Here is a 24,908-nt window from a genome sequence, read left to right on the forward strand (position 1 = left end):
TATTCTTGGTTTTAATGCTGACTTAACATGTGACTTGTGCAAGTGATTTAACCTTTATATGCCCCTGCTTACCCACACATAAAATGAGTATTAGAATCTCTACTCCTCAAGTTCTGTTGTTAAACAGACTACAAAAGCCTCTCTGTTGCAAGTACCCTGCTTGATAACATTTTAAAAATAAAGTTCAGTTTTGAAGACTCATTTTTATCTCTCCACATCCTCATCCCTTACAGCACTGCTTCTGCTTCCTGGGGCACTGGCTCATACACCCTTGACAGCTGCATTTCAATAGAACAAAGGAACTGTAAACCACAAGAATAAGGCTTGGGAGCACAGGAGAAAGCACATTTTTTGAGTCCGGCCTCTGAATCTGCAAATTGCTCCTACAAGAAATCATGGTGGCCATAAACCTCAGCTTCAGAGTAAAAGCAAATAACGCACTACTTGAGTCTAGTCTCCCTGACTTTCCTAATAAAGACACACCAAAATTCAGAACTTGCAGATAAGGAAAAGGGAGAAAAAGACAGAGGGGGATTCATAATTTACGTGTAATTTTGTGAGATGGTCAGATACTGTGTTGCCATAAATGATGTATTTGAATTAGACAGAATTGTGACAACCATGCTCCTTTATAGTCCATGCCTAAGCTGTGTGAGAAAGATTTATTTTTACAGTAGTTAAAAATATTGCTCTTATACAATTTGTAAATGAAATAGATTTACCTATGCATGAGTCAGTCTTTTTTCCCTTGCTCATATGAGTAGTCCAAAGACAAAAGGACTTGAGCAACATTTGGCCCAACTGTGCATCTGTCTTATCTCTCTGCAATATATGCATCTATCACAGAAGATGCAAAAGCTGAGTTGGAGTTATTACTCCTGAAGTTTGGATGCAAGCTAAAATCTTGACACTGCTGGTTTGGGTCAGTGTTTTGTTCTTCCCTTCAGGTTTCTAATCTTGGAAAGAAAAAAGGGGAAAATGGAAGCAAAAGTTCTTAAAAATTGGGGCTAAAAGAGCAAAAGGAGAGGTTGGAGTTTTAAGTGATACTAGTGCTAAGTTTAACAGTGGAGAGAAACTCAAGTTTATTAGTCCCGCCTTCATGTGGGATGAGACTATGCAAGGATTAACGTGAAAGATTTCAAGCATAAAAAGAGTAACTGGTATTATCAAATAAAGGATGAAATACAATAAAATAAAAATGTGAGTGAAAGGATTTTAGCAGATACTGCTGCAGCAATACATTTCCCACTAAAGCCTGCAGCAAATATGCTGAAAAGCCACATATTCCTTCCTTCCTTGGCTTTGTGCATGCATCTGCCCAGAAATAAGTCAAGAGGAAGAAATTAAGCAACTATATAAACAATCAAAGATTTAGATGAAATTTAATATGGACCGAATATACCTAATGAAACAACTTGGAGGAGGGACCAGAAGTTCTGCATGTTAGTACAAAGCCTAACTTCAGAGTTGATACGTATTCTCTGAGTGCTCCTGGAATGAGTACCAATTCCTATATAAAGATGACTGAGCGAGGCACAGAGCCTTATTAATATATGAGATTTTATTATAACAAAATGCATACTTTGCGGAGTGGTTAAATATCCGTTCGGGTTGAAGGCTGAAATTCTGGTCCCACTGATGTTTGTGGAAAAACTCTACTGACTCTAGTTCTAGAAGATTTTACCCATAATCCTGAGATTTAGCCAGTAGAGGGGCTAAAGGGCAGCAGAAAACTATTATGAAGTCAGTCTTTCACTTTGTTGGTTCTTCACTTTTAGAGTCAGGCCTTGGTCAGATTTTTAACATAGAATTAAGATTTAATTTTTTTTCCTGAGTTGCTTGCTTTTAGCATCCTCCTCTGTTTCATTGCAGGCAGCCTGCCTGGTCTGGCAGGTTGAGCTAAACACTGATTTTGTAGAGAAGCAAGTGAGGAACACTCATGCAGTCCATTCTGGTGGCTCGACTAGTGGTATCCTCAGGCAGGAATAATAGCAGAGTCTTAAGCCACTAAAGCCATTTCTGCAGTGAACGTCTCACCACAGCCTATGTAGATGCCTTTTTGAGCGCTGTTTTGTATTAATGATGCAAGTGGCTTATCCTGGTATGCTTTATTATATACTTTCCTGCCTGACCGTAGCTATATTAGTATAAAACTTTATACCTGTAATGTTAAAGAAGTACAGGATGTAACCTTTTCTTTGCAATGTGTTTTCCAGGATACACATTATTCTTGTAGCTGCTATCCCTCCAATTTTTCAATATTCTTTTAAAAAGTATTAGCACATTATTCCAGATTAATGTGCAGAGGCAAAATAGCATCTTTCTTCTATTCAGCATTACCTTCTTCATAAAGACTGGACTAGCTGCTTTTACAACGCAGAGGGCTTGTGTTTGGACCCTTTTCTAGAGGAATTTAAAAAGCATTTTTAGTCACTACTTTCTAAAATACAGCCCACCATTCTGCAGACATTCATGTTTTGTTCTTACATGCATGGCCTTGCATAACTTCCAGGAGAAATGTTTCCTCAAATATGATACATAAGTTAAACTTGGCTGTGTACACAAAGGAAAACCAATTAAAGAAAAACAAAAACATAGTCTCAGATCCAGGGAGTTTGAGACAGGAAAGTTTTTAGCCTTTCTCCAAAGAAATCAGAGCACCTTCACATTTAAGGTTTTCCTAGAAGCCAGTTCTGAACTTTCTTTGAAAGCATTCAGAAAGATGGGACAAATGGCACTTACAGTGATTCTTCAGTCTTTTACAATTACTGAACACCTTAAAAACAAAAAGAAAAAATACATATATATTAGTATTATAGAGGTGCATACCTCTGTATATCAAATAGCCTACTGACAATAGCTTTTCTGTTCTTGGCTACTTTTTATGGACTCCTCAGAAGTAGTCCATGAGCTCCGAAGGAGCCTGCAGACCACTGAGTAAAAAACCACTAATCTATACTTTATACTATAGCACAGCATTGGGCATACACTGTTTAGATAATACAGATCAACAAATTCTCCAGTCTGTGACTCTTTCTTTTGGGAGTATTGAAAATTAATGCTTTGGGTAGGTTTCTGGAATTTCAGGGGAAAGACGATAGGTGATATGAATGTTGTTCTGGCAGTAGGTGGACTATTTATCAAATAAGAGGATCTGACATTTCCCAGAGATGATCACGCTTGCCTGGAGGGCATACCATGAATGGAAAAAGTTAAGGCCCGGAGCCAGCAAATGTGAATGACATCAGTAGAACTGCTTCCAATTAAACTGCTGACGCGCGTGAAGCTACTCTCCTAGGTATCTTTACAGGTCTGGACCCCAAGTTAATGTGGGAGAGCGTAGGGGGTGTGTGTGTGTGTGTTTCTTTTTATTTATTTATTTTCAGGTAGATGAAAACAAGAGGAATAGTTTAGGCTTTAAAATCTGAAGATGTTTCAGGCTGTTCTATGAAATTAAAAACATGATTGTCCTATTTGCACAGTAAAATATTTTTTGGGAAAAAAGGTATTTTTGTAGTAAACTGCAAATTTTGGGGATGTGTATCAATGTAAGTACTGTTTCATTATTAGGTGGGTAGGTGGGTGAAGATGGCAGGATGAATGACTTGGTTTGCATGGATGAGTAACAACTAAATTCCCCTGTTGAACTAAGGTGTGATTCTTTGGCAGACAAATATTGCTGTGGGGGCTGCTTTGATTTGTATTTGCATACTGTGGAGATTAGTTTCCACAGATAGCCTTAATTTTGTGTCTGGGACTACCTCAGCTCTTCTCTGTGGTGTTTGTTACCTCATACTGCGTTTGCCTAGGAATTCTGTTCAAAAGGGAGCACTCCTTCACCTAGGGAACATACGTTCATGGTCTGAGGTATTTTACCTGAAAAACAAAAAAATCTGCATTCAAATACACTTTTTTGATAATGGAAAGCTTAGTATGTAATTTGGTGGCAATTTAAGATAATTTCATCTCGCGCTAGAAGGATGTGAACTGAACCGCAATAGCTCTCTGTATTCTTTAAAAGTATCAAAGTTAGGGGAGCGACAGGGATAGATAGCACTGGGGGCTGAGAAGAGGGAGCCTGCGGTTTTATTCCTGTCCCTGGCAATTACTTGCTATGAATGTGGCCGTTATCATTTAACTCTTACGTGCCTCAGTTTCCCTGCCGGAAAAGTAGTGATTACATGTTCCTACGCGTAGGGATGCTGTGAGGCATTGCAATTCCCTGGCTGTGAACTGGATTAATATTTTTGGCGAGAAGAGCTGTCAGAGGGTAGCGCTGCTAATGCCACAAGCAGGATGTCGGTGCGGGCACGCACGGCTTCCCAGCCGCCAGCGCTGCAGCGCCGCCCGGCACCGCCGCGTTCACGCCTGCCCGAGGACGAGGCGGGCCGCTGCGGGGGCGCGGGCTGCCGCCAGGGTGGCGCAGCGAGGTCCCCGGGAGGCGCGCGGCGAAGCGCCTCCCCGCCAGACCTCCGGCGGCGGCGGCGGCGGCGAGGGAGGGAGGGAGGGAGCCGGGCACGACCCGCGCCCCCAGCCGGGCGCCCCGCAGCGCCGCGCCGCGCCGCGCCGCGGAGGCCCCACAAGAGTTAACGCCGGCGTTGCCGCTGCCTCCCCACCCCGGCTTCACGTTATTATTATTATCCCCCCGCCCCTTCGCTCTCCTTCCAGTTTTGGCAGGGGATTAAAGTAGCTCCCCCCTGTGGCAGCAGTGACCCAGAAACGAGTTTGATTCACGGAGTCCTTCCTCCATAACAAGTACAAACGTCAGTCAGAGGGAGTCGGGGTGTGTGTGTGTGAGTGTGTGTGAGTGTGTGTGTGGCGCAGGGAGCCGCTCTCCGCGCCCGCTCCCGGCGCCGCGCCGAACTCATGAGGCGGCCCCGAGCCCTCCGCGCAGGGGGAGCCCGGCCGCGCCGCCCGCCCTCGCCGCCGCGCCGCCGCCGCCGCCGCCGCCAGCAGGTAACCGTGCCCGCCGCCGCCCCGCCGCCACCGCCGCCGCGCCAGCCGGGGAGCCGCCAGCACAGCCATATTTGATGGTTTTTTTGTCGCTCCGGAGGCGGCGAGAGAGCAGTTTCGTGCCGAAGGTCGCTGCCTAGTGGAAATAAGATAGTACGTCATTAACATGGCGCCAAAAGCCGTGCGGCTCGGCTCGGCTCGGCTCGGCTCGGTACGGGGCGAGGGGAGGCGGCCGAGTTGCGGCTTCGCTATCCCACAAGCAACTTGTGCCGGGCTGGGGCGGGCGGGCGGGACGGGGCGGTGGGAGGAGGGAGGGGAGGCTGTTTTGCCGCTCGGGGCGGCGGGCTGATGCCGGCGGCGGCGGGCGCCTTTTTGTTCCGCCGCGGGCTCCGGCACGGCGGAAGAGCCCCGAGCCGCACCGGCTGCCCGCCCGCCCGGGCGCCGCGCTCGCTGCCTTGCCCCGCGCCGCGGGCTGCGCCGGCCGGGCGCGCAGCAGCCCGCATCACCCGCCCCGGGAAGTCGCGGTGGAGCAACTTGGTAGACAGATAGCAATGGCAGAGCGCAGGTCCTTTTCAGATAGAGATGTATAGGAAGAGGGCGGGGGGAGCCATGGCCAGTGTTTGTCACCGTATCACCCACATGTCCAAAATACCCCTCGCCTCTAACCGAGGGCGGGGAGTGCCCGAGTGGGGAGGTGTTTATATGCAGAAGCAGCTTGGTAGTTGCACTCCCCCCAATCACACTTGGCTTTTGCTTGTAGTAAAAAAATGCTTGGAAAGCATAAAAACCGCTCATCGGTGAAATTAAGCAGAAGTTGCCTTTTCGAGTGGGAGAACCGCAGCCGGTTAGTCGTGAGCTTAATGCCCGCGGGAGGTTGCGCTCCCGGGCACCGGTGGGTGTTTCGGAGGAGGGGGGAGATCGGCATGTTGTCATAGGTGGTTTGGGTCCCCCCCACCTTCAAGCGAGCGCACAGTATGTGCTCCTGGAGAGCAAGTTGCAAGAGCCCAGAAGTGCACGTGTTTCAGAGAGAGAGAGAGAGAGAGAGAGGGAGAGAGAGAGAGTGTGTGTGTGCGTGCGTGTGTGTGTGTGTGTGTGTGTGTGCGCGCGGGGGGGGGGCGTGTGGGGCTGCCCGGCCGCGCCGCGGCGGGTGGCGGCGGCTCCGCCCGCAGCCCGCCGCCGGGGGGAGGGGGAGGGACGGTATCGCCGCCGAGGCCGCGCCGGGCCGCGGCGAGCAGGTGCACGACGGCCTCGGAGCGGCCGGCAGGGCGGCCGGGCCCGGGCTCGGGCCCTGCGCCCGCCCCGGGCTGGGGAGTTGAACTGCGAGCGGGGCTCTGTGCTCGAGCAGACACGTGCGGGTGCGCGGCGCAAACTTTTGCGAGCCGCCGTTGTTGAGCGGGCGAGCTGCCCCCGCAGCGCCGCTCGGGCGGGATGCCCAGCCGGAGCTGGGGGGCGGCGGCGTAGCGGCCCGGCCCGGCCCGGCCCGGCCTGGCCTGGCTGTGCGTGCGCTTGGTGGGGCAGTTCGGGTAGGACGTTTCCCTGCTTCCATCCCTACGGCGCTGAGTGCACTTGGTGTGGCACACGGCAGTTCGTACGATAACAAATCGATCTAGAAATTATTAGCCAGGCGATTGAATGTCACCGGTGGTGTTAAAATGCATATGTAACGTACGCTAGTATAACAACCAGTGCAAGGGAATAGTGGCAGATGTGTGAAGTTGCTTAGGCGTAAGGGTATCCCCGAGATTTTTCTCTTCCTCCGTCTCCCCAAGGGCTTCCAAGCGAAATGGGTCTGGGTTGTGGTGCTTTCAGATAACCGCATTATTTCTGTGTAACGGTCCCTCCTTGGCCTGCCCGGAGGAGGCGGGGAGGAGAGTGCGGCTCCAGCGATTATTCCACTTGCTGAAATTAGACAAAGCCGCCCTGATGCTGCTGCCGCTCTCCGTGTCCCTGGGCTCCGCTGCTTGCATGCTCAGAGCGCGATTTTCCCTTTCCGTTGGCGCCCGCCAGTTCATTAGCGATACGTGGTGGGGTTTCCATTATTTTGGGGAGGGTGGTGGCAAAGGGTGTTTGTTTGTTTGCACCGCCTGCTGGTTGGTTTCCTGTGACAAGAGGTGATACACAGTTTCCAGAACTGTCTGGGAGTGGGAGGAGAGACAGACACAGAAAACGAGCTCAAGTCTCCGTGCTCCTGCTGCTGCTCAATCCGCGAAACCGCCGTCCCGTTTTCCCTCCCCTTCCACTCCCCCCCCCCATCGTAGCATGAAGATGGGGGGGCGGAGATGGGGAGGGTGGTTCGGCAGTTTTCGTCAGTGACACGGATTTGGGCGAGAGGGAGCGGAGCCGGGGGCACCAAGTTTGATTTGCAGCCGGGGCCGAGCGGATTGGTGCGGCCGGCGGCGGGGAGGAGCGGGGGAGGGAGCCGGGAGCAGCAGCAGGAGGAGGAGGGGGCGAGCCGGACCGTTTCAAATGGAGACCGGCGGCGGTGCCGCCGCCGCTGCCGCCCAGGAAGGTGCCACTCCCGCGGGGGAGGTGTAGCCCGGTGGCACGGGGCAGGGAGGCGGCTCCGTCTCCTCTGCCTGCCGCTGGCCGTGTCTCGGCGCCTTCGGAGCCGGCGGCGGCGTGAGGAGCCCTGGGCGCGGGCGCTAGCGGCCGGCGCTAACGGCCGCCGCGGGCTCGCGCCCTGGCCGCGGGGCGGCGGGTGGCGCCGCGCGGGGTCGCCCCGGCGCCGCCGCCCTCGCGGGCCGGGAGCTGAGGTGGGGGCGCGGCGGGAGCGGAGCGGGGCCGAGTGGGGGCGGGAGGCGCCGCTTTTGAATTCACGCCTGCGGCGAGGGCGCCTGCCCGCCGCAAGGGCAGCCCGTCGCGGCGGCCCTTGACAGCCGGGGCGGCGGTCGCTCGCCACAGCGCTGCTCACCGGTGAGGTGACTCCAGAAAGCCACGCTTCCAGGGGGAGTGCCTGCCTCTGGCCCGCTCCTCCTCCCTGGGGCTCGCTCTTTTCCTTCAGGTGACAGTTTTGTTCTAATAAAGTTTATCTGATCGCCCGTAGGTGAAGTCTGCGGGGTCTCGAGACCTGTCAGTCGTCCAGTAAGAACTTGTCATGCCTGATATGCAGGCGTTTGTGATGCCGCACACAAGCGTTAAAAATAGATTTCTTCCCTTTGGATAGCTGTTAGACAGTATTAGAAATTATGACACCATTTAACAACACATTTTAGTTGACATTTTAATTTCAATGCAGGAGGATGCTTTTATGCCAGTCCCCCCCCTTTTTTTTTCCAGAGAAAGGTTTAACTGTGATTTGAAATAATTTCCTTTTTTAAGCAGACACTGTCTTTTAAATAAGTCAGAAGCTGCCCACACTTGCAAACCAAAAACCTTCATAAAAGTTATGCCAAAATATGCTTGTTATGATTCTATTTCTAGAGGTTTCTCACACTCAGTGGGATATTGTTGAAACAGCAAGGGTTGTACGTTTTAGTGGCAGGCTTTTCCCTCTGGCTGCAGATACCACTCACTCCCTGCTTTTGAGTTATGTTTAATACATATGTTTAAAATAAAATAATAATAATATAAGAAACCCTTTCCCCTCACAGCTGCAGATTCCCCTTCCAGCTTCTCTGGTTTCATTCCCAGTTCACAAAATATAGTAAAAAACTTTGAGTATTTGCTCAAATGTTTTCTCCATGTGGTTAGTGCTGCTTCTTCATGCTCCTGTTTTCTGCTGGAGTTGACCACGCTGACAGCTTTTTCTAGATGTGAGAGATCAACTGTAACAGGAGCAGGGGTGGTTAAATTAATTTGTAGAGCCCAATTTATCATTGCTTAGTGCTTTAGGCAGTCGCACCAGCACAGTCTGGGAATAAATTGCTGTCGCTGCCTCGGTCATAAGGGAGCTCATCTTGCACAGGTGTGAAAGGGGTGCCTGAGGAGGGAGCCTCCCTGAGAGCGCTGGGCTGATACGCTCAACTTGCGTGCCTGCTTTTCCTTGGCAAATTGTGAATAGGTGTGCTGAAGTCAATGGGAGCAGCCCTTGCGGAGAACGCTCTTGCCCTTGGAACATACTTTGTTTTGTTTCAGGAGACTTTGAGGACTTTTTCTCCACATTTAAGGTCTGTGGCTTTTTGTGCTGTGGCCTGTCCCACAGAATTGTATTTCATTTAAAATTAAGATATGAACTCTTCTTCTCTTCTGGTGACTAAAAATGTGGCAATCAAAACTTTAATAGGTGATAAAGGGAAAAGTAGAAGCTTCTAGGTGGGTTTTAACAGTATAACTTACTTTTGAGGTAATTCTGCTTTTTCCTATGGGCATAGAAGAAGAAATCATAATGTTTTCTTGCCATCTCAGGTGTCGATTGTGAAGAGTGAAGAGTGAAGTGGTGTCATAACCAAGCTACTTAAAAGAGTATAGTAGTAGAAACCAAATGTCTTCATCTACCATCCAGTTGATTATGTTATACTTTGCTTCCATTTGTACAGAAAGTGTTTTGAAGTGATCTCTTGTGTACTGGAAATAATTAGGTCTCAGTTTCATTGCAGTTAGTGGGTTACTTTCAGGAAAAGTCAGTTTTTCAGTTTGTCTTCAGGGTTTACATCTGTCATAATTCTGCTTTCTTCCCATTCTGTCTCTGCAACTGTTCGTTGCAGTTTATTATAGTGACACCCATTAACACTGGTACAGTTGATTGTCTGTCAGAGTTTGAGTTATAAACCCTTTTTACCCAGAGGTTTATACAGTCCTTACAAATAAGCTAGTAAGAATTGTGCTATATAAAATCTTTGACCTGAGGATGTATGTTTTTCTAATATAATTATTAAAAAAAAATCTGTTTCTGTTTAGCTATTACCGTAACAAAGACTTTGACACACTTTGCATCTTTCTCTTTGGCCATCTATCTACTTGAGGTCAAATTTAGCAAAAAAAAGTATACCATGTTCTTTACTTTGTAGTGGTAGCATAAAAATGCTTTATAATGTCCTTTATATTGCACATGAGTATATATGTGTGCAAAGGCCCATGCCATTTTTTATGGGCTAATGTCTGGAGTTCTGTTCTGAGGAAGCTAGGAAGAAGGGTTCAGATTTTGTTTGTTCGTATCTGGGCAACTCTTAGGACTTCAGTATGGGAGGAAAAATAAAGTAAAAGGAAAGATTTTGGCATTGATGGCTGATGTAATTTTTGTTGCTTGTTGGTTCTTTTAAATTAATCTCTTGCAGAGCTTGAAAATGAGAAGCATGATAATACATATTGGTAAGAATAGTGGATTTGCTGTACTCTGTCACATTGCTGATTCTAACCCGTTGCAACGCATCTACCAGCAATACTGGAAAGTAGGCAGAAACATCTATATTCCTAACTATATCTAGTTTTTATGTAGAGTTATATATTCGTTGCTGACTTCTGCAAGGATATGATATGCAAGTCCAGATACTATTTTGGAGTCTGACGTTGATTCTGAATTATCATCTAGTAATTTTATTTGTGCAGCATTTTACAAATATATTTTTAAAAGGGCTTACTGCTCTCTCCAAAATACAGTAGGCATAAGAAATGTTTTAGGCATTGTGGTTTTGTTCTTAAAAATGATCCGAATAATACTTAGCAGTTGTAAAATACAAGTCCATAGTTAAGTTTGTATGTTCAAAGTGTGTACTTAACCAGTGAATAAAGACCAGAGCTTAACTTTTGGAGCTAGCGTGGTGAAAAAGGAAGACAGAAGAGCTGCTGGTGACATGCTGTCTCTGTAAAGCGTAATGCCTTCAGCCGCTGGGGCAGTGCAGCAGAGCAGCAGCACTTGGTGCGCCCTTTGCGATCTCTGCCAGCCTTGCCAGCGCTGCCCTGGTATAGCTAGCTCATTTGCTGTGCTTGATGGCTAAAAAGTCATGGTCTCTGTCCCATCTGTACGATTTATTGCTGTGATGTGATTATGTGGAGTACTCCTAGATGCTTTGTCCACCCTTGGAAATGAGGTTGTGCTGCCAGCAGAGTCATGGCTGTTCTATAAAGCTGTGTTTGATTAAAGGCTGGCATTTGCCTCAGTCCACTTTTTTTTTTCCTCCCCAATAAATATTACAGTCCTCAGTAGAAATAACTATCAGCATGCTGTGTGTTGATTGGTCTGCCTAATTTCCTAACGGATGCTTTTAACATGAAGAAAAAAAATCTCTTCTCAAGGAAACAGGGCTGAAGCTTGGTACAAAAGTTAGGAAGGTTCTCACGGGATCGAACTTGGGCTCTCACACGGAGCAAAGCTCTGCCCTGTGGCCCTGGGCGCATGCTCCGGCACGTGACGCCAGAAGTGCTCCCTCGTTGTGTTGCAGTTGGAGGCAGAGGTGGAATCGGAGCGAAAATTCTCACCCGAGGGCTTATTCCGAGGGCTTCTGTGTTACTTGGAGCCACTTGGTAGCAACTCTCTGAGTATTTATGGTAAGCAACTTTTGTGAGGTACTGTTGCTTATACCACTGCAACTGCTGGGTTATTAGGAATTTATATGTGTAACTGAAACCTCGGGGGAACATTTGACATGGCCGACCAGCAGTCTTTGGTACACTGGAGCCAATGGACCTCGTAGCTTTTCTAGTGTTGGGCTTATTCTGCGGTTGAACAGTATATGGGCAAATGCCCATTTGGAGTTGGTGTAACCGTTTGGGGAAAAACAGCAATAGATGCTGTTTGTGCTAGAAAATGTTCGGGGATGCTGGTTGGTTGGCTGGTTGCCTCAGAGAAGTTTTCAGTTTGTTAAGGGGGTTGGGAAGTGTGGCATGTGTGGGTGCAGTGAATGTTTTGTGGACCTTTGTGGACTAAACAGCAGTAATGTGGTTACATGCGATTGTGGGGAGCTGGTCTCGGTGACCTGGGTGGTCTCTTCCTGTCCTGTGAGTGTTGCAGGCTGAGTTGCATAGCTCTTACTTTTTCTTGGAATGGATCTTAAAAGTTAGCTTAAACACTTCACCCTTTTTATATAACTGTGCTTACATGTGAATTTGCTTTGCTTACATGCATAATGATCTTAGCCAATTTGTACCATTAAACTGATTGTGGTATAGTCAGTCTTGATACTGCCTTTGCTTCTGAGCTAGGAAAATTGACAGACTTTGTTCTATTTCAGAATACATTTTAATGAGATCAGAGGTGAATCAGATGAGTATACTCAGGTAGGCACCTGAGTATATTAAGTGTATGTCAAAATAAAGGCAAGTGAAAAATACCAAAATTTTTGTGAATGTTAAGACTGAGAATTTTAAAGAAATTGAATGTTGCAGGCACTTGAATCCCAGATTAGGAAAGAGAATGAGATAAGCAACAGCATTGAGAAGAAAAGTTTGATAGCTTTCTCATTCTGCCTTTTTTCAGTAGAGATACATCCTTACTTAGTTAAACGTTGCAAGCAGGAACGAGTTACTATAGCTTGTTCTCTCTTCAAGATTTAAAAGCTGCTTGAATTCACAGGCAGAATATGTATGTACATGGTTGAACAGGGAAAGGGGGGGGAAAAAAGCACCTTTAAGCTGCACCTAACCATCACTATCAATACCTTGCATTTATTTTTAATACAGTTCTTTTGTGACTTAAGGTAGTTAATAGAAACTGATAGTCTTTGACAGCATGCTACAAAAATCAGAGGCACTGATGCCCTTAAGAGCAGCTGCATTTCAGTCACTGTGGTTATAATTGTCACCAGCTCTTCTAGTGTTATCTGTAAAATGTGTTTTAAACCATGGACATGAACATCTGGTAGGAACAGTTTAAAATCATTTTAGAAGCTGAAACATGCTGTTTTATCACTTCTAATGATAAAACTTTTGGGGGGTTAATCTTACAAGGTTTGGGACTTGGTCTGAGCAGGCAAATGCTGCTTTTCCATCTGTGGTTAAGCTCGCTGTAAACTCAGATTAGGTTCAAAGATGGGAAAATGAGATCTATGGACTTCAACTGTTCTTTCACATGCATCTGTAAAAGAATTTTGCATAAACTTCATCAAATTGGGTATTTCTTTTAACATTACTCTTGAGGGCCCAGGATTTTCAATGATGTGGCCAGCTTCAGAAACTTAACTAGGGTGGAAAAGTACATTAACTACCTTATCTAATCTTCGGTACTCCAGGGAACTGGTTTCCGTTTTGTCTTCTCTGACTTCCTAGAGAATTGGTGGAGGCTAACTAACTAAACTTGAGTGCTTGAATTGGGAGGTGTGAATACTGTCCTCTCCTTTTAAAAACGACAAACAAGAAGTGTGTTTTGTTTTGTTTTGTTTTTTAAAGACATGATAGGAAAGAAGCTCCTGGATTTTCCTTGTTTCATGAATTTACAGAAGTATGGCTAGGAGAAGATGAATTTAAAATACACTCTTCCGAAAGATGTGGAGGGGCAGAATTTTGAATTAAGTTCCTTGTTCATCTCGAGCTCATGGAGATTAGTGGATCACAGTGTATCTGTGTTGTCTTACTTTGCTTCTGGGCGCATAGTACTTTTCAGACTTTGTGGAGATGAGTCAAGAATTGAGGAGTATGACCAGGAGTGTACAAGTTAAATTTCTGAGATAACTTTGTTTTTATTTTCCTCCATATCCCCTTTACTTTGTTCATGGGAGATATTTCCATTTAAGTAAGTATGCTCTTTTATGTCTATAGTGTTCATATTTCCTTCAGTTACAGGAAAAGTTTGTGAACAACTAGAAAAAGTACCTTCAGGAACAAGTATTTATCCCCCTGGTTTAGGCCTTGTAGCACTGGTCTGTTTTTCAGTTCCTGTCGTAACCCTGTTTTGGATCCGAGTGTTGTTTTTCAACAAGTGACTGTATCAAAACTTGGCTCTGAAAAGACTGCATTTATACCAAATCTGAATTCAGCTTTTGAGGGTTGAGCTTGGTGTATATTTTTATTTAATGGTGGCATTTCTGTTTATTGTACCCGCAGAGTTCTGGTTTACCTCAAAGCTGTTCTTTTGGAAACAGTTTTTTTAGCCCTCTAAGGAGGTTTTCACTGATAATTCTTTATTCTCTGGCATCAGAAATTGTATTTGAGCTTTCACTTTATGAAAGGTCATGGTGAAGTGAACCATTCAGTTTCTTTTACCTTTAGTGAGCAAACGTTTGCAACTCAAAACTCTTAGGTGTTTCAAAAACAGCCATGTTCAATCCCAGTCTGTAAAGTCAGTTTCTGTGAGAGCCCGTGGCTGCTGCCCCCCCCCCCTGCAATTTGCATGTATAAGATTAAAAAGGAGGAAATCTTTCAATGCACAGGTTCTTATGGCTATATGGAGTTCACTGGAAGCATAAAATAAGAGTCTTAGTTTCAGTTGCTTGTGATCTGCTAGTGATGATAAAATGAAATCCTTCAAACAAAAACATGCTTATTCCTTTTTATATGAATCATTTTCTTAAGAGCAGATATTGTTGTGCTTTTATAGGGAATAGTGGCAGTCTTTGGTTGAGCTTTTCTTCTCCTCCTCACCTTGGAAATTAGTCTTCTAAAGTTGAAAACACTACCATCAGGTTTACTACAGTTGGGTCATGTTCTCACTGAACAAAGTTGAAGTGGTTAACTGTGAACTGAAGGGGTCAATGAAAATAGTTTTGCTGAAAGGTTTCTAGGAAATCCCAATTCACATGAAAATGAAGAGGTTAGATTTTCTGCACCAACCTAGAAGCAAAAGTAATTTGGCATTTGATTTCCAAATCTGCATCCCGCAGGCACGTATGAGGGTTTTGCTGCTAACAGAACGCCCAGCCCGGGTTGTCATCACAGTTGATAACATGGCAAGCAAAGACTCAGGGGATTTGATGTGCGATCTGGAGTCCTTGTCAGCTTAACTTACGGTGGACATGCCTTTCTGCACTTGTCTTGTCATGTTCTTTCTGCTTTTTAACTTCTGCTTTTTAATGGCTTTTTACGTGTAGATGCACTCTAGCTATTTACAACTTCCTTAAACTTTCTGAATTTAGTTTCATTCCACAGAGAATACATGTGAATATGCCAACACCCTGTGAATAGCTGATAAAAAGACATGGAACTTTTCACCTTTACATCACTGGTTCTTGCGCAGTTGAACTCTGTATTGCCAGAAGTCATCAACTTTGGCAGCTTGGAGGAGCTTCTGTGTAGTCGGTTGTTGGTCTGATTCCTTCAGAAGAGTTTGTTTTAGGCAGGGCGGTAGAAATGTGCTTGTAGGAAGAAATGACTCGCTTGCTTTTAGAAGTGGTGCTTTCCAGAGCATAGATGCTGCATGTTTAGTTTATCTGGGAAAGCTTGCCTGGCTACTGCTGTTCTCCCCTCCCCAGTAAGTGGAAGACTTTTATCTTTGATTTCATAATCTGGCACTTTGCACAGGAATAAAATTGTTCCAAGAACATATTAGCCAAAGTAAATATTTACAGAGGCACTAAAAATGTTTTTGTATTGCAAGTCTAGTGTCAGAGTGGGCAGGGAAAGTTAAGCACATTTACTGCAGATATTTAGTCTTTTAAGACCTCGGAGAGCAAAATATGCTGTTGTTCTGGGGTGAAAGCGGTAGTGGGGTTGTCATGATACCCTCCAATACAGTTTACACCTGCTCATATGATGACTGCCTAATTAAGCATTGCTGAGATATTTGCTGTTCGTCTTTCAAATGCTGTTTAAAGTTGTTTGTTTTCCTTTGTGTGCTGTAAATCCTCGAATGCCATCAGAAGCACAACTTGATGACTGCGTATTATTATTGTGGGTTAAGTGCTGTCTCATTGCTTTGCAGGCTGCCTGCTGTTTCCCGTGGAGATCATGAAACGACGTCAGCTTCCTAGCAGCAGTGAGGACTCTGACGACAATGGCAGTAAGTGCTCCTTTGTTGTAGAGTGCACTGGGTTATGAGTTTGAAACACGTTTTAATGCAACATTTTACATGACAGGCATTTTTCATAGTGGTTGGACTGGTGTAAATTTGTGTTGTAAGGAACCAGTTTTGAACTCACTTGTTGGGAATGCAGGTGGCTGGTAGATTCAGGATCCTCCAAGGTTTACTGTTGACTGAACAGTGCTAGTTAATATGATAAAACAAGAAAAAAGTCTCTTTTTCCTTTTTTAAATCTCCAGTTTTAAGCAATATCATTTGTCATTGCAGGGACCCAATCCATGTGGAGGCATGTGCTAACATTGTCCACAGCTCAATATTTAATAGAAGTTTGCATTAGGATTTTAAATTTGCTTCAGTGTTCTCATACTCTCTTGTGCAATGGAAAGGTATATTGTTTTAAACTTCATTTACAAGATTGACAGTACTTAACAGTTGTTCTTTACTTTTGTTTGACGATTATCTTAGTTGAGGAATAACATTCAACAATTTGCAGTGATTAAGGAATTTGAATAGAAATTTATTTCTCTTCTTGAACTGTCTCATTCTGTTCTGACGTAACTAACACTGAGCTATGTGGAATGTACCTCTTGTGTTTGAATTCCAGGGAATTGATAGTCTTTCATGTGAAAAAGAAAAAAAAATGGCAGCGTGGGAAATGTGCCAAGGTGTTTCGTTTGCACAAACAAGCAAGTTGATTGTACATGACAACAGTGCAACTTGGCCAGTTGTCAGAGACATTATCTTGTTTTTAATCTGATCTATATGCATGCACATCTGCTGGGATAAAAGTTGTTCAATAAGTTTAAAATGATATTGGGCCAAATCTGTAAGGGTTGGGGTTTTTTTTTGTTTTTGTTTTTTGATACTTCAGTCTGGAATGTAATTGAAAATGATTGGGGAGATTTTTCAGGTGCTTTTGAAGGCTTAACTCTGAGTATGTAGCTCCTGTGCTGTGTTGTGGCCCTGTGAAGGGCTTCGCTTGTGAACTGCTTCACCTGTCACTCCAAAGCGCATCCGTGTTGTACAGGAGTCTGCTCAAGTAGCTCGTACTGCCGAATCTACGCTTCAAACCTTCCTTAGGCAGACTGTTGCTGAAATGCAAGTGTGGTAAAAGGATTGGAGGAGGTGAGAACTAGCAAGTTGATTAGGAGTTTGTCCAAGTAAGGATTGTGTAAAAGCTATTAAAGATGCATGGGATTTGGCTTGTGGTTGGAGAAATACCTGCAGTTAGGAGATTTTGGAAGAAAAAAAAACCAAACGTAACCTGTTTTTCTGGGTTAGACTACTTACTTGAGGTTATAAAAATTGAAATTGGTGTATTTCCCCAAAGGTCAAGTGCACTATACTTTATTTCTTCCTCAAAAGAAATAAAGATGTGTTTACACATCTTTACATCTACACATCTACAAGTGTAAAATATGCAAGTAGCAGCAAATGTAATGTCTTTCATTTAAATTTTACTTCACCGTTTTCTCACTCCCTCTTTCCTAGCTTTATATAATAGCATTTCATTTTGATAATGGTCTTTCACTCTTATATCTGTTTTTTACTCTTTGGTCCCTTCATGTGCCTTGTGTTAGAAACTTTACCAAATAAAATAGGAAGCAGATAATTTTGGAATTGAACTTCCAAAATATATATAGTTGACTGATCTGTTGCTGGTTGTAATATTTGTTTGTAATATAATTTGATATATAACTGTCTAGAGAAGAGCTGTTGATTTCAGCTACACAACTCAACTACTACTTTCAGAAATGGTGTTTTTATCTGTTCCATAGATCAAGATCTAAGAAAATGAACTAGAAAGAAAACCTTGGTGTTTTTTTGATCTCTATAATTTAAAGCAAGCAAATAATTATATACTTATTAGTAACCATTAAGTTTACAACAAGTTGATTAACAAATCTGAATAACTGTTTGTTGAATAAATTACATAGCAAAACCCAATGAAATTTTAAGAGTATTTTCAAGTATTATTTGCAATATACATTACTTCCCTTTCATTACACTTTTTTCCCCCTTGGCTTAATTCCCCTTTTTCCCTTTTACTATGAAATTACTGGGCAAACTCAGATACAGGTCCCTGTATATTCATTATATTACTACACAAATGTTCAAAAAGAGCAAGGGTTAATAATCAGAAGGTGTGATAACGTTTACTATAGAGTCAGCATCTCCAAGGCTTTTTGTCATTCACACTTCCATGAGAACAGTGTCTGACATTCATGCCCTTTCCCTCCACTCCTCTCGCGTTAGATTTTTTTCCCCAGTATACCAGTAGTTCTTTATAACTATGTTTGAACTTAAAGGCTCTCCCCGTATAGGTTTCATCTTCGTTTAATCTTCTCTTGTCTTTGAAATTACTGGTTACTCTGACTCTGCTAATTTCTGTATAGAGATCCGTAATTATTCTGTCAATAGTGTCTCTGATTCGCTGCACTGATACTAGTGTTACACAGGGTAACCAAATTCTGTTGCCTAAAAAAAACAAAAACAAAAACAAAGGTAAAGATTTCTGTGAATTTCTGGCCTCCTTGTTGAAGCTTTTAAGTTTTTTCAGTAGCTATTTTTCCCTCTCAGAGATTCCCACAGGCAGAAGACAATTAAATAGACTATTTTGAGCACTTCAAACAGCCGCCTTCTAATTGAAAAGTTGAAATTTTAATCAACACTTAGTTGAAATCCTATTGCCAAACATCTGCTTCCCTTCAGTCAGTCCCACCTCCTGACCCTCCAGTGTGCTGCTTGCATTCCCGTCACGCTGAACTCTGTAGTCCTTCGGCGGAGAGCGCGACACTGCTCTCCCTCATCTCGCAAGGTGAGGACTGGGCTTGCCAACTGCTGGGTACTTCAGTTCTGAAGTTGAGTTTTCATACTGTGCCTTAATAGGACTGTGTGATCAGGCATCTTGGATTTATCATGTCACTGGATATATTGTTGGAGTAACCTGAACGATGATGGTTTTTTGCGGGTGGACTCTACTATGTGCGCTAATGCTGCCTGCAAAATACCTTGTCATGAGGAAATAAGCTTTTTATTTTATTGAGCTTAGAAACCTGAACATTTATAAGGTAATAATAATGATGCTACTAATACTGAGATTTATCTGCAAAAATATATTGACATATGAAGATTGTTTTTTGTTAGATGACTTACTAGTTTCCTTGGTAGTCACAGGATGATACAAACACCAGACGCTAAAATTGAATACATCAGCTTATCTGTAGTTCTTAAGAGAAAGAAAAAGATGCTCTCCTTTGGTGAGATAAAAGCAGGGAGAATTGTTTTCATTTAGGGGTGAAATACATCAAACAGAAAATAGATGGAGGCTTAATAACAGGGCTGCAGCCCTACAGTACATAATTGTATTGACCTCTGTAAGATACTTTACTGAGGGTGGGTATATATTATTTAAAGTATGTTAAAGCTTTGCAGCTTGAAGAGGGAACTCTCACTTTTCTGATCCCTCAGAAGACACCGAGTCCTCTGACTTGATTCTTTCCAAAAACTAACTGCAAACTTCTTGCCCCCCAAAATGTTACCTTCTCTCCTGCAACCTAACTGCTGCAGATTGTTCAGCTGTGTCTCCATAAAATCAGACTTCTAAATCTAAGTCAGATCCCTAAATCATCAGACATGACTCCAAAATAGCTCATCTGAAGCAGTGAGCAAGAGGTGCCAGTGAAAGTTGTGTGCAGCAGTACTGCAGTCAGTTCCTAGATATCTGAGTATTTTCTCAGAGATTTCAGTTTCTGAAATTATAGGCCACTTTTGAACATTGTATCCATAAATATAATTGAGTGAAAAATGGCTACGGGCATAGTTCTGAATTTTGAACTTCTGCTAAAGACAGAGAGATGGTATTGGAAGAGGCTTGGGGAAGGGAGTAAGATTATTGGCACCTCAGAGTAATCCTTTTTTGTCATCTGGCAGCTTGTTAGTTTCTGTACCTCTCCAGATAATGTATTACAGCTACTATAATAGCCATTAATATTAGTCAGCCCCTTTATAAAAGGCCTTATGATGTATGTGACATCTTCTTCAAAACCTGCATTAAGTAAATTAGTAAAGTTTACCTCAAACTCAATTATGTCCTTGTTATCTAAGTGGCTGGCCAGGGCTTTGATAGTTTTGGAGCCATTTTTGTTACATTGTGTTTCAACTTGCTTCTCCATTGCAAAACTCCTCCTCTTTGTGGTTCCAGGTCTTACTCTAATTAAGTATTAGATCTGAAGTATTAAGTATTAGATCTTTTCTGTTCAGTGTTTCACCTGACTTTTTAGCTTCATTGGCCTGCAAATCTGCAAAGATAGTTTGTGGTGAATATACCTTTCACTCTGTTTCCTTGACAGATAAAGCTGTGTGGTGGTTTCCATTTACAGTTTTGGTGTGTCCCTTTTGCACAGAATTGCTCGGACACTTGGAAAGATGGCATTTGAGACAAGGCCTGAACCTCAGACAGTTGTGGGGAGCTTGGGTGAAGTCCAGGCCCCCTTTGATGTCAGTGACAGTTTGAGCCCTGTTTTCAATGAGCAAGGAATTCAGAGCATGATTTTTTCACGCTTACTTGCTCCCACAGTGCCTCTTCATTTATTCTTGGAGGGTTTGTCAATCTATCATACTCTTCCTTCCAGAGTATCCGAAAGAAGAGCTGAAGACACTTGCAGATGAAAAATACTTCTAGGCTTTACAAGGTCTCCCATCGCTTCTGAGAAATGAAAGATTTAATACTTACGGATTATGGAGTATAGTTCTGTAATTTAGATGGACTTTTATTCTACCGTTGCTAAACAAATGTTGTTTTAAAGGTAAACATCTTTTGGCAATATCCATTGCTTTGACTGAATGACATAGGTCTCTAGATTTATAAAGTGCTTTTCATCCCAGTGGATTCCCAGTGTTTGAGACGCATCTCAAAAGTGCTTTAAGAAAGGTTACTGAGTACATAAACCTAGGTATGTACGTCATTTACCAGGGACTTACTGCCACATTTCAGGCCAGCAGTGGCTGCTACTTAGCAGTACATGTAACCCTGTGTAGCCTTTTATGAAAAACAAGTGAAGAACTTTTTTTTTCTTTCTTTTTTTTTTTTTCCCCTCTCAGTTGAAGTGACTGGGAAGATGAAGGATGGCTTTTATACAACAGAATGTAATGTAATTATAATGCTAGAGTTTGGCCAGAGCAGCAGATTTAGCAGTCACTGCTACACTTTTGAAAGAGGGTTATGGGATTTGAAACGATGACAAATGGTCAGAACTTGGATCTTACCTGAAGGTTAGGTTCACTGGGGCGGGGAATGAGCTTTCGGTGAAGCATCTGTTATGCTTTTGAGCGTGCTGAAAGAGTAGTTTGAAAGACACATCTGGGCTGCTAGGATATTGTGTCTGAGGAGAAACATGACATCATCATCACCTTTTTGGAGAGGCACATTTTTCTTTGCAAGACTCCTAATATCGAGAATAACTAACTCCACTTGAGTTGTAAGGCCTGACAGCCTCATGTGTTGTTGGCCTGTGAATGCTAGCTTGGGAGATGCTCAAATGAACTTTGATAATCTGTACTGCAGGTTGCGATAAAACTTAGTACACTGTTATGCTAGAGCAAAGCTATAATAGGAAGCATTGGGCTAGGGAGCTGGAGTGACACTTGTGTCTTGTGATGCAAAGTAAGATGGGATCTAGAAATTCCTCTCTGATAGAAGAGTGGTGTGTGCCTGTGCCTGGTCATATATGCGTTCTGTGAAATTCAAATCTATGCTGCTGACAAAAGCAAGGACAGCAGGGAGCCTGTATTGAACTGCTGTGGCAGGGGGCTGCAAAGACTGTTCATTATGCGTGTCAGATACAGGGGGACTCTGCAGTGTTGTTGTAAAGCGCTGCAGAGATTGTATGGATCCATGTGTTGTTCAGCAGGTGGAATTGGGTAGTTGTCAAATGACACTTTAATTTTTGAGTAGCATCAACATTGACGAGATAAAAGGCAGTTGCTTTTTCTGTTTTGATCTTGAATGAGATTATTGCATAATAATACACTATTACATGAAGGTAAGGAAGAGATAGATGGGCAAATCTTCCAGCAACAGAAACATGAGAAGGGGAATTTGGATACGTGAAACCACGTTGTAGGTTGTGTTTGCATACTTGCTGCTTTCTCTGTGATAAGGCCTGAAGATTTGTGCACAGACAGCTCTTTTGATACCTAACATAATGGAAAACTGCCTTCAGAGTACCTTTTTTTTTCCTTTTTTTCCCCCCCCCCCCCGTTTCCTTTGTGCTGGAATTTGGGTCTAGACATGTGGAGTTATGTCTTAGTGACATGAGCCTGACTGCAAAGAGATGTAGGCCAGGGAGACTCGGAGCATTTATGTTTTCTCCTCAGGCTGCAGATCTTTCTGACAGGTGTTGGCAGCAGCACCTGGTTTGCCTCAGAATGAATTGAGGAAGAGTATAGGCATGTGGAAATGCCAGTGTTAAGCAGAAGCAGCAGCCAGGCATACATCCACGTCAGATGTTTTACCCTGCTGTGCTGTCTGGTGTAATGGTGTAGCAGGAGTGTATTTACAGTGGGAGAAGTGCCTTCCAGTGCCCGGTGATCTGAGGCTTTGAAGTGTTCAAGAGGCTGTAGCAGCAGGTTGTTCTCCAGGGACACAGCTGGGTGCCTTGCAGGTGGCTTTACAACAGCCTTGTGCATGATACATAATAACTGAGCCTTTTCTGCTCATGCTGTGTGGTGTATTGATTGTTGCTATAGAGTGCTCCGAGGGCTTGAATTGCTTTATTGGTCCCAAGGAATTTTCTGTTTTGATGGTCTTTTTTTGAATCAAAACATGTTTTTGACAGATCATTTAACAAATTGATACAGTTAGAATTGATTAGGTTTCTTCCTTTTGGGATGCGTATGTTTTTCACAAATATGGAAAAAGAATTCACGCTCCTTGACTGTTTCCTTTTATTATCAGGAGGTGTATATATTATATACACCTTCTAGTGACATTATAAAAACCCAGTATTTACAGTATAACGTATATATAACAGCCTAGGAAAACAAAGTTTTCCTGCTCGGGACTTACAGGTCTTCTTTCCAGCACCAGTAGTGTGTTAGAGCTTTGCTTCTCTTGACAAGAGCTTACAAAGCTGTTGTGAATCATGCCTGGTTAGTTGTTTGGGATTTTTTGCTTTTTGTTTTTAAGTGAGTAAATGCGAAGGGAGAATTGAGACCTGGAGTAAGGATCTGATTCTTTTCCCTTTGCTCTCAGTGAGGTGTTTTTCGTGTGTTCTGTGTGTGGTGTTGAAAAGAATTGTCAGAGACATATGAACACCTAGGACATTCAAAAGGATCTTAAATAGAAGAATCAGGACGGTCCTGGTATGTGTCTCCCGGAGCAATGATGCCAGCTATGTTCATCCTTACCTTGCACGATCATGTAAAAGGATAATCCCTTAATAAGACACCTTTTATATCTGATTTCTAATGATGATAGGGTTGTATGTTTTGGATGTGGGTTTTTTTTTTTGGGGGGGGGGGGGAGAGGGGACTCCATGCTTTGGAGCTCTGTATTTTTCATATTTGCTGTTACTCACATGGTTTTTTGCAAGTATATGCTCTCTAACATCTCATAGATCTTCCACAGAACTAATTTCCCCCATGAGGTGTAATGTTATCTTATGAATGTTTTATATCTTCAAAATCCCAGTAATTCAGCCTTCTATTCTCTTTTTTTGTTATTTTACCAAAACTCTGTTTAACTCTGTCTTGATCATTAGTGTTTTTTCTAGTCTTGGTGATCCTCATCTGAGTTGGACTAAGGCTGTTCTTCAGAAGACTGTTGGTGAACATAGTCATTTCAGATACTTAATAAAGGGGATAATTTTGCTGAAGAGAATCTGGAATCTTTCTAAAATACTCTATCAGGTTCATGTGTTTTTATAACACAGAAGGACTGTTTTGAATCCTGTGTTTGTTTTGACTGCAGCATATTGCTTCTTCCATATATTCCATGAATGGTTCTTACTTCATGTGTTTAGACATAAAAATCGGATCATTTTTCACTGAAAGAGCTGTAATTGCCTGTGAACTTCTTTCTTTCAGGGAGATCCCTCTGCTGGATTTAGTACTAAAATGTGGAAATGATGCTTTAAAGATAAATCACATCCTTCATTTTCCTCCTGCACTTCTATTGGTATACTCAGAGTGGGTGGATTGCTTATGAAAGAAAGAAACTTGGGATAATTTAGTGACCTGGTCTTGGCACTGTTGAAGGCAGTGATACTTTGCCATTGAATTTAGTGAAAGAGTTGAAGTTCTTCTTTGAGATTACATAGGTAGTTAAATTTAATGCCGTTATGAGCTGGATATTCTAGTATCATTTGGCTGGCTCCTTTAATTTCTTGCACTTTTGTGTCTTAAGTGGTGGTTATTTGAATCTGTGAACGTGTGCTTTATAGCTCGGCTTTGTTTATTCAGTGGGTAAATGTTTTCCATACTGAAGTGAAGTCCTTGCCAAAGGTCACCTGTTAGCTACAGTTACAGATCTTAGTGGGTACTAAAATCTCAGTCCCATGAGAAATTCTTCCACCTTTTTCTCATAGTATTATGTACAGCCATGTTACATTGCTCAGAAAAATACAACAGTCTCTTTAATAACCTATTAAAAACATTTTCACTGTCCATTCACCAGCTTTATGTGCAAGGAGATAGCTATTACAGAACTATGCAAGGAACTCTTTCTTCCATCCTTCATTGTAGGAAGTTATTTGGCATGGAAAAAATACTCATCCTGAAGAAGGCTGGCTGTGTTTGAGTTGTCCCTTCCATATGAAAACATTATATAGTGAGATTTCATATAGCCCTTAAAAAAAAGCAATGTAGAATGTGTAGATTCTGTAGTTTAGGAAGTGATAAGATTTTACTCTTCACATTGCATGAAAGGGTTAACTGATCCAGTGGCCTAGCCCTGTACCTGTACTGTGTCTGTAATCAGAAGTACGCATTTAAGACACTATGTTGACGTGTAGCATCTGCAGATAACAAAGTATAGAAATGGAGATGGAAGATATGGTAAGGATTATTTTACTCTGCACATTTGTAGCTCTATGGCATGAGAGAGACCTGGAAATCCATCTTTTAATAC

The 24,908-nt window shown here is 43.3% G+C and overlaps 1 protein-coding gene across 4 annotated transcripts in view; it reads left to right on the forward strand.

Annotated features, from left to right (window-relative positions):
• The first annotated feature begins 4,694 nt into the window (after window positions 1-4,694).
• JADE1 (jade family PHD finger 1) overlaps window positions 4,695-24,908 on the forward strand; it is a 51,089-nt gene continuing 30,875 nt past the window's right edge. For 2 of the 4 annotated variants that reach the window (XM_067297725.1, XM_067297722.1), the window contains exons 1-2: window positions 4,883-4,956; window positions 15,680-15,757. In XM_067297725.1, coding sequence (XP_067153826.1) covers window positions 15,706-15,757 — 52 coding nt within the window. In that variant the 5' untranslated portion in view covers window positions 4,883-4,956; window positions 15,680-15,705. Of the gene's footprint in view, window positions 4,764-4,882; window positions 4,957-5,018; window positions 5,107-15,679; window positions 15,758-24,908 lie in introns of those variants that run through there. The other 2 variants (XM_067297724.1, XM_067297723.1) reach the window with 2 other exon arrangements.

This window comes from Apteryx mantelli, chromosome 5 (genome assembly GCF_036417845.1).
Source record: "Apteryx mantelli isolate bAptMan1 chromosome 5, bAptMan1.hap1, whole genome shotgun sequence".
NCBI classification, from domain to species: Eukaryota; Metazoa; Chordata; class Aves; order Apterygiformes; family Apterygidae; genus Apteryx; species Apteryx mantelli.